This window comes from Lycorma delicatula, chromosome 1, assembly GCF_047948215.1.
Source record: "Lycorma delicatula isolate Av1 chromosome 1, ASM4794821v1, whole genome shotgun sequence".
Classification (NCBI taxonomy): Eukaryota; Metazoa; Arthropoda; class Insecta; order Hemiptera; family Fulgoridae; genus Lycorma; species Lycorma delicatula.
The window spans coordinates 198,330,872-198,343,415 of record NC_134455.1 but is presented as its reverse complement, the minus strand read 5'-3'; the positions used below and the strand labels follow the sequence as shown (position 1 = coordinate 198,343,415).

Below are 12,544 nucleotides of genomic sequence, written 5' to 3'. Positions count from 1 at the left end.
TTTCTATGTTACATAAAAGAGGTGTATCCTATAATTGCAGGCCTGTTAACAACTTAATACATTTTGAACACAATACTTCAATCTAGACTCTAATATAAATATTATATAAGTCTTTATTTCAGGGTCACAATACCTTCATGATTTGAATAGTCCTCTCATAACAAAATTTATAAATTTATTATTATAATAAGCATTTGAGCCTCTTAAGCATAAATTATCATGAATTATAATAGTTTAAGCTTAGTCTTTCAGATTTGTCACAGTTACTTCTTGACCTGAATTCTACCTACTACCATAAGTGTGTCAAAAAATGTAAGGTAATTATGAAATAATATAATTTCATTCTTTCAGAAGTGATTTAAAAGTGAAACCCAAAATTGATGTTTTCAAAGAATATTGAATTGTTTGAACTGAATTTCAAGTAAACACAGGTGTGCAGAAGACATATGAAGATAGCGAATTCAATTCAATTTTAATCCATTAACTAAGGGAAAATATTAAGGAAAATTACTAAACTTAGAGAAACTATTATGCTGAATATTAGAGAAAATATTTCTGACAAATGTTTACTGTTAATCTCAACTGAAACATGTTAAGCAATTATTAAACATCTGTTTGCACCCCCTTTTAACTGGGTCAAAAGAGGAAAAAATATCTCATTATTCAGAGGAATATGCTTCCCAGCTTTTTAATTTTCAATTCTTTCAGGCTTGTAATCTGTTTTGACCATTATTTAATTAACCAAGTTAATTAAAGTAATGTGTACCAACTTTTGTAAGGAATGCTGCTTTTAGCAAACACTATATTTTTTTTTAATTTTTCATTAATTTGCAATGAGAGACCAGTTTTTTCTTACCTAACAAGTATGAAGGTTAGTGAAGGTATGAGAATATTAGTGAAAAATAATCTACCATTTTTAGTGAATTCTATTAAATGATGATTGTTAAGTCTTTGATTTCAGCACTTGGATTAAACAATAAATCAGTAAATAATACGATTATTATTTATTTTTGTTTTTTTCACTGACTTACTCAGAATTTACATTACATTTTGGCATGATTTTTCCATTGTACAAAATAAATAATTAAACAACTTAAATTTTATTGATAAAGTATTATTTAGTTTAGATAGTACATATTAATTAATTAATTCTGTAGTATTCACTTCACTTCTGAATTATAAACAAAAAAAATTTAAACTAATAAAACAGTGATGTTGCACTAATTAGTTTTTGATGAATAGGTGGATTTTGTTGAATTATAACGTTGAGATTTAAACTTAGCAGTATCTTTACTACAAAATTTAATGTACTTCATAGTCACTATTATTTGAATTTTCTATACTTTTTATATTGACTTGGCACTATTAGAAAGCTTTTTTGAAAAAACATTTGCTAAGTCCAAACTTCTGAGAATATATTAAGAGTCAAAACAGTATACTCTTTAGATTCTACATGTGGCATTAAGAAGGTTATTGTGATTTAGCTTTAATGTTAAAATTGTGTGTATATTTACATAATAATTAATTTTTAATAATAAAAACTGTATAAATATTTCAGTAATTAGTAATTTTGTAGCATTACATGATTGTTTAGTACATTTATCTACACAGTCCAGATGTATGTAAACATCCTGTATGAATTTTATTCTTTCTTAATTTTTAATACTGAATTTATTTTAAAAATGCCAGACCTACTTCGGAAAATAATATGTAAAATGTTTTTTCATTGCTTTCTGAACATTTTGAATAAATCTTTTATGAACATTTTTTATAGGGAGTTGTAATTCATTGTAAAGGTAACACAAACAAATCAAATAAAAGTGACACATCTATTCAGACTTACTCCAAACTAAAGATGCAGGAATTTTACACAAAAAAAAGAAGAAATTATTTCATTTACTTTAAAAATGATTTAATTTATAACCAGAAAGTTAATGTATCTAAATATAAAAGATCAAATTAATAAATGCTTTTAGATAATTTGCTCAAACGAGTATATTTTAATTTGACATGAAATTGAAAGTATTCTAAACTTTTTCAAATCTCTGTTAATTAACACCACATTTTTTAATTTCAATAACCCAAATATTTTTTTAATGCATAAAAAAAAGTGGTTGCTTATACCTGATAAAATCAAAGGAGAGTGATATGAGTATATTGGATTAGTAATGAGTGAAGCAATTACTATTTACAAAAATAAGTCATTGTTATTCTTCTTTTTCATTTGTAGAGAATGTTTTTTTTTGTGAATAACATTAAAAGTTATGAAGTTAATAGCAATTTTAAAAACAATATTTACATCAGTGAGGTTTATTAAAAGTGTGTTATTTTACTCTGTTAAAAACAACAAACAAATAAAAGTGAGATGTTCTGCCAAGTGCATTTACTAAAATATTTTGTAAAATATTTATTCATGCAATTCATATTTACACAGAAAAAAAATTAAATATTTTTTCATAATAAATTTTTTGACTTTAAAATTTGTTCCAGTTTATGTAATGTTTTTTTCTTATGTAGGTGTTAATCTAAAATAAATTAAAATAAAGTGAAAATACTTGAATCATTAATACTGTGCCATTATTTAATAATACTGTTTTTTCAAAGAAGCAAAGGTTTTGACCCAAAGTAATATATATAAACTGTTTGAAGGGGTATTTAAACTGATCAAGCAGCATTATTTCTTAAACTATGGTGCAGAAGAGGTAATTTAGCCAGCACCATACCTGGTTAATAAATGTTATTCTTTATTCACATAATGTAATTAAAACTTAGTAAGAGAGCTTACCAAATACAATCTTACCAGTCAAAATTCTCAGTCTTTCTCGTTCTAAAGCTATATCTTTTTCTAATTTGGCATTCATAGCAAGTTGTGCTTGTAGTTGTTTATATCCATCACAGCTTGTTTGCGTAAAGGATGAAATTGCTGTTGAAAAAAATTTAAAAATCTTTTAAATCATATACTTTTAATAAAACTAATAGATACACTTAAAATATAAGGGTGAAATAATAAAATTATTGACATAAAGACTTAAAAAAATAGGTCCTAATTGTAATAAATTTTGTCTGAATTCTGATACCGTAATAAATTTTCTAGGTGCTGTTTTCACTGTTAAATTGAAACTCTTATATTTTTTACAGGATCTATAAAACAAGTCTAAGAAAATATATGCATATATGATATGTTACAAAAAATAGTAAATTAAGTTAAATCTCTACTAATTCATATATAATAACTTTGAACAAGTGAATGTATTAATAAATAAAAGAAATTTTTTTCAATGTCAAGTTATTTTTTTATTTTTTTATTAATTATTTAATCAGTAGATTCTCTTTGGTCATCAGTTAGTGAATTCATTTTATTACTTTTCCAGTTCTTCTTAATTTCAGTATATTTTATCTTCTACCGTTCCTTTCATTATTAAATTAATAAAATAGTATGCAAGTAATTCTCTCCTTACATTATTTATAAATTCAGATCCAATGTTTTATCATCTTACTCATTACCTACTTCTGCATTCCCAATATTTAACTTCATAATAATACTAGTCTACTTTCTGATGAAAAACCTACTCGCCTATCTCAACTAATACCTACTTTTTCTTTCTCTTTCCTGTTTAGCTTCCGGGAATTACCGTTCAGGTATTACTTCAGAAGATGAATGAGGATGATATGTATGAGTGTAAATAAAGTATAGTCTTGTACAGTGTCAGTTCAACTATTTCTGAGATGTGTGGTTAATTGAATCCCAACCACCAAAGAACACCGGAATCCATGATCTAGTATTCAAATCCGTATAAAAATAACTGACTTTACTAGGACTTGAATGTCCACTAATACCTACTATGTAATCTCAATTTAACCTATCTATTTCTTCTTAATGATTATCTGATCTACCACTTTTGTTTAAAGCTCTAAAACAATATTGCTCCCTCAGACTTAAAGAATGTCATGATTTTTTTTATTTTCTGATGGCTCTTCTTGATTGATTAACCTCCCTAAACATCTGACTTAGGTATTACTTTACTTCCATATTTTACCTAAAAGAACATCATGTTCTTACAAAAAAAGAACATCATGTTCTTTTTTTGAAGAAAGATAATCAAAAATTATATTTGTTGAGAAATTATAACTGTATTTTTTCTATTGCTTTCGGTCATGTAGCAATAAAAACGCCTAACTTTAAGAATAAAGGCCTAATGCCTGACACATGTAAAAAAATTAAAAATTTCATGTTTCTTGTTTTTGTTACATTCAAAACTTGGAGACTGTATCAATTACTTGTCAGTTCCTGCCCTCAACAACTACATGAAGGATTTTTGCCCCTTTACAGGAGCCATTCCTTTATCTTGGATCTCCACAGATACACAACCACCCATTATGATAGCACTAATGGCTATCTGCTTCTAAGAGCAAATAGCTTTATTCTAAAAGCTATAAAGTTAAGTTGTAGCTTTAATTTTATTCATCTTACAAAAAAGGATCATGAGAACAATCACAAAATTGAAAATTAATAGCAAATCTAAGCAGGCCTACATATTTAATAAACTCAGTGTTTGAATTTAGATGGCTGCTACTGTTCTATTTCAACTGTAAAATTTATAGTGCATTAAAAAGAAAAAAATAAATGTTTAATTTATATATCTAGATATAACTAAATTACTATTTGCCTACTATATAACTATTTGCCTACATAGTGATTAACTTCCATCCTCCCTTGGATATTAAAAGTAAAGACAAGTTTTATTTAATTACAAAATTAGAATATGTTTAATTATTTAATCAGAAAGATGTTTAGTGCCATTAATAGTGATAAACATCATTTTTGTTTCTATACTGGATTTTATGAGTATTTTAATGCAATCAACAAGTCTGGATGGAAATTTCCTATCATTCTTCATTTACTGAATATTTAAAAATTTAACTTCTGAATATATTTTATACAATAGAAGATTTATGTAAGTTTTGTAGGTCATAAAAACAATCAATTTTTTGAGCTTGATATTATTTAACATTTTTAATCATTACTAAGCATTATAAGTAAGAAATGTAAGTTAAATGTTTGTGATATCATGAACATTAGTGAACAGAAAATAATAGCCGCAAAATTTAAAAATATAGCAGCTAAAATTAATATATATATTATTATTTCTGCAATATTAGTTAAACAAAGTATTTTTTTTAAACAGTTATAGTTTTCCTATAAACAATAGATACAGTTGCTTCTGGTGTTTTATATACTCTCTAATAATCTGATTTGAAAATGTTGTTATTGTGTTACTTTTCATTTCATAAAATTGAAGTGTTCTTGCCTTCTTAACTTGAAAGGGACTTTTTTTCTTACATACATACTTCTGTACTTACTTTGGTTAATTAATTTATTTTAGTTGACATAAAATATAAATCAATATGAGTAAACGGCTTAATAGAGCAATGACAGATGAAACATTGTCATTTAAAAATCCTATACCATTGAACTTTAATTCAGAATCAGAATTTGCATAGTCTTTTTCCTACTATAATATAAAAAGGTAAGATTAAGACACAAAAAGAAAATATGATCCTGAGCATATTAGTATTGGCTTTACTGTCATAGTTGTAAACAATGAGCATTGACCTCAATGTGTAATCTGCTTTGAAATTCTTTCAAACCGAAGCATGAAACCTTCATTATTGAAATATCTTAGTAAACATTCAGCATTAGAAAACAAACTAAGAATTATTTTGTTTTAAAATTGCCAGAGATAGACTGAATAAAAATAATTATGTAATATTTTGTAGACAATACTCAAAAAACAGTTGAAGTGTCTTTGAATAAACTCAAAAAGGCATCTTTTTTAAGTGGGCTTAAGATGTAGAAAAGCTCATAGAGTCAGTAAAGAGCTACTGCTACCTGATGCGAAAGACATAATGGTTTGTTTGTTGGGTAAATCGTCAGCTAAACAGATAGATACAATAAAACTATCCAATAGTGCATAATTGAAAGTGTGGCATTAAACATTAAAGAGATTAAATGTCTACAAGTACCTAAATAAATAAAAAATTAAACTAATTTACTCTACATTTTATTTATTAAATATGTAAATCCAAATATATTAAAGAAACTAAAATATATTAGTAACAAACAACAAACAACCTTAACTAACAACAAAACAGAACCTTTGATAGAGGTATCTTGCGATGTTGTTTTGAAAATGGAATTATTAAATTAGAATTGAATTTTTGCTAAAGGTTAAAAATGAATATCCATTGCTATCCAGAAAAGTGTTGTTACTTTTAATTCCATTTTCTGTCACATCTTTCTAAAACTGGATTTTATGCTCTGGTGGCAATAAAAAACAAATTTTGTTGTTATAACTTACCTAAGTTATTTTAACATAAGTAAAAAATAATGTTTTTGTTTTTTGCCATACAATTCTATGAGAGCACAAATTAAATAAACTACGCTCAACTTATGGTTTACATGCTGTGGGCACTTCATATTACAATTAAAGAGAATTATTTATTTTATAATGCACAATCAACGCCTCTGAATTATTCAAAAACTTGATGATTTCTTTGCAGAAAATGGACAGGACTGGAAGCGGTGCATTGGCTTCTGTTTTGATAGTTCTCAATCTATGACAGGTAAATATGAAGTATGAAGCTGTACCACCGAAGTAAAACGGGTTATAGAAAACTGATTTTCTACAAATGTTCATTTATTTCTTTAAATGTTCATTTTGAACAACTGAATATTGTAAGTTCATATATGATAAATTACCTCTTTAGTATGGGCAGCTTGTTCTTAGCAATCTGTTAGCGATTTTGTGTAATCAGCCTTTGTAAAATATTTGTTTATAAAATACTAAAGCTCAAAGCTAGTGAACTGAAGAATGAAAGAGGTCGTAGAATAGTGAACCTAGCATTATCGAATGTACAGGTAAGTCAAAAGTTATTTACTTAACATTTTCTATAACATAATAAGAACTGAAAAATCCTAATCTTTAATTAACTTTGGTAACAGCCGTGAATGAAAACATTGTACTGAAATGTAATTTGCAAGCAGACAAAATTTTAAGAACCAATTTATTTTAAAATTCATATCAATTTCCAGATTTTGTAATAAGTGTTGCATTTAACATAATATACAAAACTGCATAATCTTTTTTTTTTTTTTATAAACACGTATTGAACTGAAATTTATATCGTGCTTTTGAATATAGCATTCAATGCTGCAAATTATCTTAAAGTGAACATAATTTAGCGTTCATTTTTCTTCAGAGTAAGTTTGTAAAAATTTTTGTTGTGAGTTATGAATTATATATTTTACAATAAGAATTTTACTTTAATATTATTCATAATCGGTTTTACAGTTCAATGCTAGTTTTAAAATGTTTGTTTTCAGAGTTTAGCAGACGACATTCTGATTCCTGATTTTAGTTATGATAAAGATCCAGAATATTGTGAGGTAAGTGACATCTCTATTGAAATCCAGGATGATTCTACTGAGTATCCTTGTTACGACTCCGATAAAGATCCTGAATATACATTAAACGATGAGATTTCTAGTACATCTTCTGATAACAATTCAGAAATTGATCAAGAAAACGTGCAAAAGCAATATGTTGTACGAGATAAAGAACGTGAAGAAATTACCATAAATAATCAAAACGTTTGTAAAAAATTAACCCGAAAACGTGTACGGAATCCAGAAAAAGTGCAATTTTTCGGATGAAGAAAAAAGTATCTGGTAAAGAAAATTATTCTAAAACAGGAAAAATAGTAACACAAAAAAATTAAACGGCCCTGCTTACCTTCATAAAAAGAGAAATGTACAAAAAAGGTTTCTGATTCAGGAAGAAATGAGATATTTGAAAGTTTTTGGTAAGAAGAAACTAATAACGATTTCATAAGGCAATTTGTGGCTAATAATGTTCTAAAAGTTCCTGTATCATGAAGAGTTACATCATCACTGTCTACACCCAGGCGAAACTCAATTTTGCAATACTTTTTTGATTTTAAGAATAAGAGAACTGAAGTGTGTAAAACATTTTTCGCTATCACAATAGCGTACAAGGAAGTAAAAACGTTTGAGTACAAATGATATAAAGAATTACTTCAGCGTAGGTAACTTGTTGATTTTTACTTTAATAACTGTTTCAATTTTGTTTTATTTGTCGTATAAAAATAGTGTTACTGAAAAATCTAAAGGACAGATATTTCATTAAAAAAAATATTATTTTTTAAAAATTAAAAATTTTAAGAGTAAGAAGTGTTCCACATATACAGGGATCACATATAAACCAGAGATAATAATTAAACTGTTTTCGTTCTATTAAAACATTTAATGTATCAAATTAAGATCAATTTTTGCAATTTATAGTGAATTACATAGACTTTTTTTATTTGAATATTATGTCGTCCAAATGTTTTCCATTACACACTCACTTAACCTCATTCTAAAATTTGATATTGCTCGCTCAATCATCACTTGTGGAACTGCTTCAGTTTCTCGTTGAATGGCCTCCTTGAGTTGTGCAATTGACTGTGGTCGACTACTGAAGACTTTATGTTTGAGATACCCCCACAGAAAAAAATCACAAACAACCAGATCAGGTGAACGCGCTGGCCAAGGAATCTCGCCAAATTCATTCAGTTTCGGTCTCAGAAATTCATTCAACATGTTTACGTACCGATGAGATGTTACTGTTACTCTGCGATTTAACTTCTCAAAAAAATATGGACCAATTATGCCGAACTTTGAAACCTCACACCACACTGTAACATATTGACTGTGAAGTGGTTTTTCAAGAATTTGCTGTGAATTATGCGAAGCCCAATAACGGTAATTTTGTTTATTCACAAATCCTGACAGATGAAAATGAGCCTCGTCACTTAAAAGAATAATGGCATCCTGGTGGACATTTTCGAGGATGACCTCGCAAGCTGCTTTGTGAGACGCCCAATCATTTGCATTAAGTTGCTGCACTAACATCATCTCATACGGATGGAATTTCAGGTCCGCATGAAGAATTCGTCGTAAACTTCAATCAGAAATGGCTAGCGCAGCAGAATGTCTCGCTGCTGAACGTCGTGGAGACCGCGTAACAGTTAACCTTACAGCGTTAATGTTTTCAGGCGTTCTCACAGTCCGTTTTCATCCTGTTGGTTTCATTTTTAAAGCAGACGATGTGTTCCTAAAATTCTTCTTTACGCACAACAATATCGGATTCCTAATTTCGGTTTTCAGATTTCAACATAAATATCCATTTTTAGCATCCCTGAATCCTTTTTTACTAGTTTCGGCATGACGTCTGTATGTGTGTAACTAGTATAACTCAAAAACGATTAGCCGTAGGATGTTGAAATTTTAGATTTAGGACTGTTGTAACGTTTAGTTATGCGCCTCTCCTTTTGATTGTAATCGACTGTAGTAAGCCCTCATTAAGAACTTTTCAACGATATATGTAGTGGTATTTATTTTCATTGGTTCCAGAGTTATAGCCAAATAAAATTTAATTAATAAAATGTTTGGATCATACAAGGCACATCGGCTCGAATCAGACTTCATCTCCTTTTTTTATTTTTATTTCTTTTAATCTAAATGTATTGATTTATTAATTATTAACCTCTGATTGTAAAAAAAAATTATACGTTAAATAATAATTCAATAATAATAAAAAAATATGAAAAAATATCAAAAGTTATTAATGAAATAAAATTTTATGTACGTTTCATTTAAAAAAAAAAATGGGTATAGATAATTTGATACGTGTACAAGGAAGTTATGTAGTGTCCACATCAATTTTTTTTTATTTGCGTGTGTTGCATAAAAGAAAATGGAAATTTTAATTTTTTAAACAATAAAAGGTTAAAGTTAAGTACTCTCGATCCCCCCCCCCCCCCCCACCGAGGGGAGAAGAACCCACCTCGTAGCGTGTCCGGTCGCTACACCACCCCCTCCGTTCCTAGCCAGCAGTGGCTTTAACTAAGGACTTCTTCTCGCCCTCAAACTGATGCGCACCACAGCTTACAGTTCAGGCCCCGCAGAGATGCCACCGATGCAGATGCCCCAAGGGACATCTACATCGGTAAAAATTCACCCCGAGATAGATTTAAATGTTTATGCCTTCAGAATGAAGACAACGGACACCTGCAGTTACCACGTCGCCCTCAAGAACTAAGCTAGAAACCTAACCACGGAAAGAAGACCCCGCGCCTAGATCCTAAGTAGTATAGAAAAGGCGGTTTAAGACCAATTTCAAGGTCATTCGACGCTGCCGGGTGAGGTGTGGCATGTGTGAACCCCTGATGCGAGGCTAGATGAGGCGAGGTGAGCACCTCGTGCGAGGCTATAACATCGAGCTACTGACAGCTCCGTGGCGCGAGTGGTAGAGTTTCTTCAACCTTTCATCCGGAGGTCCCGGGTTCGAATCCCGGTAAAATAATAAAACCTTTTAAAATATAAATATACAAATTTAATAAAAACTATAACAATTACGTCAACGAACAAGTAGATATAAATCGTTATTATTTTCCTTATGAAAACGCAAAATAACCGCACAATCATGTTTAGACCTGCTTATCTATTGCACACACATCTGCTCAAGTTTTAACAACTATTTTTTCCTTATAAACAGGAAACGCTTATCAACCGCTTGTTTCGACATCCTTATCACCAATCACATCCGCTCGACTCCGATTAAAACAAAAAATTAATCTTTTCCTTATAAAACAGGAAAACAGTCAACCTCCCGCATCCTACCAACTGGTATAAATAGCGAAGTTCAAACAGTGCACTACCATTTCAAAAGTGGATTTGACTGCAGACGAAGAGTTTATACTGTACGTTGTTGAAGGTGATATATTTGAAAATTTTTATCCGAATATTGGTGAAGTATATGTTTATATTGAATCAATTCGGAATATATATTTGAACCAAAGAAGAAGAAGAAGCATCATATTAAATAATCAGGTAAGTGTTTTGATTCTTAATAAGATATGTTTATGTAGAAAGCCTCTAAGCATTAATGGTGTTCTCACCTAACTTTTAGTTCAAACACCATTTAAAAACTTCCTAAGATAAGTCAGTGTCTTAGAAATTAGAAATAATAACAGTAAAATCTCTTAAAATATAAATTTAATAAAAAAGTAGAATAATAAATTTTAAAAATTAAAAGAGAACTGTTAACAATGTCCTCTTTTATGTTATGTCATATAGAGATAATTAAAATTAGATTTTGATATATATCTGAAAAATTCAACATATTTATTTAATTAAACAAAATTGAAAATGTATGACTAGTTTACGAGCCCAAAATGCCACAACCATATCGTTTATATCGTATCGATTATAATTCGATATATCGTCCTAACCTAAAGTATTCGTTATATTGGCATAACGTATTTTAGTCGATGTTAATTTATGCGCGCAATTTTCCACACCTAATATCGTTTATATCGGATCATCCTAACTTAATTAGTCAGTGTTAATATTAAGCGCGCAAAGTGATACATTCAGTATAATTAAAATATAAATTATCCATATCTATCATTATTCAAAAACTAGAAAAAGTATTTTTTCTTATTTGTTTAAGATATGCACAATAAGCCGACATATAATATCGTATTACAACTTTAAATAACTCTTCAACTTTTTCGGCGACAAATAAAAAAATTATTATAAAAATTATATGATGCTTCATGTGAATAACAAAAAAAATATGAAAGATACATAAAAACGATGTAAACAAATATAAAATGAACATAAAAGATCATGAAAGGAACATAATCGAACGTGATACACACATAAACGAACATGAACCATACCTGAACAGTATACGAAACGAACATGAATTCAACATAAACGAACATGAAACAACTTAAACAATCATAAAATGAAAATGAAAGAGTCATAATTCGAATATTAAAGATCATACCACAAACGTAAAAACGTCAAACAAAATGAAAATGAAAATTGTTATAAACAAATATGAAATGAGCATAAAAACAATGACAACTTTGGACGACTTCTTCATGCTTACATTGGAATTCGTAAGTGTAAATCGTACTAGTGCCTTTATCTTCTGATAACCAGCATTAGAGTTACTTAAACAGTAAAATTTAACTGTAACTCAGATGAGTTTGGTTTGATTTACGACTACATTAAAACTTAAGTAAATGTACAAGATAACTAAATTAAATTATCAAATAGACTTTACTCGTTTAACTCTGATCCGATTTCAAATGTTATTAGAGTTGCATCATATTAGTGGTAATATGTTGTATACCTGACTGGATACACATAGACGATGTAACGCACAGGCTTTTAATAAACGTTTTTTCCTGTTCGAGGTCAAGACGTCGCTATCGATCACGTGGCTTGGGTGTGGTACTTTGTGCGCGTGTGATAATTGTCGTGTTTCTATTGGTCAAGATGACGTAATGGTTTTTTCCTGTTCAAACATGTTCGAGCTCACGCGGCTTGGGTGTGGTACTTTGGGCGCGTGTAATAACTGCCGTGTTTCTATTGGTCGAGATGACGGCATTGTGTGAGTGGTGGGAA

At 29.1% G+C, this 12,544-nt stretch overlaps 1 protein-coding gene across 1 annotated transcript in view; it reads right to left on the bottom strand.

The window, feature by feature from the left end:
* Window positions 1-12,544, bottom strand: part of LOC142317741 (uncharacterized) — a 75,142-nt gene that overhangs the window by 40,573 nt on the left and 22,025 nt on the right. The window contains exon 3 of the mRNA XM_075354290.1: window positions 2,801-2,923. Coding sequence (XP_075210405.1) covers window positions 2,801-2,923 — 123 coding nt within the window. The remainder of the gene's footprint in view (window positions 1-2,800; window positions 2,924-12,544) is intronic.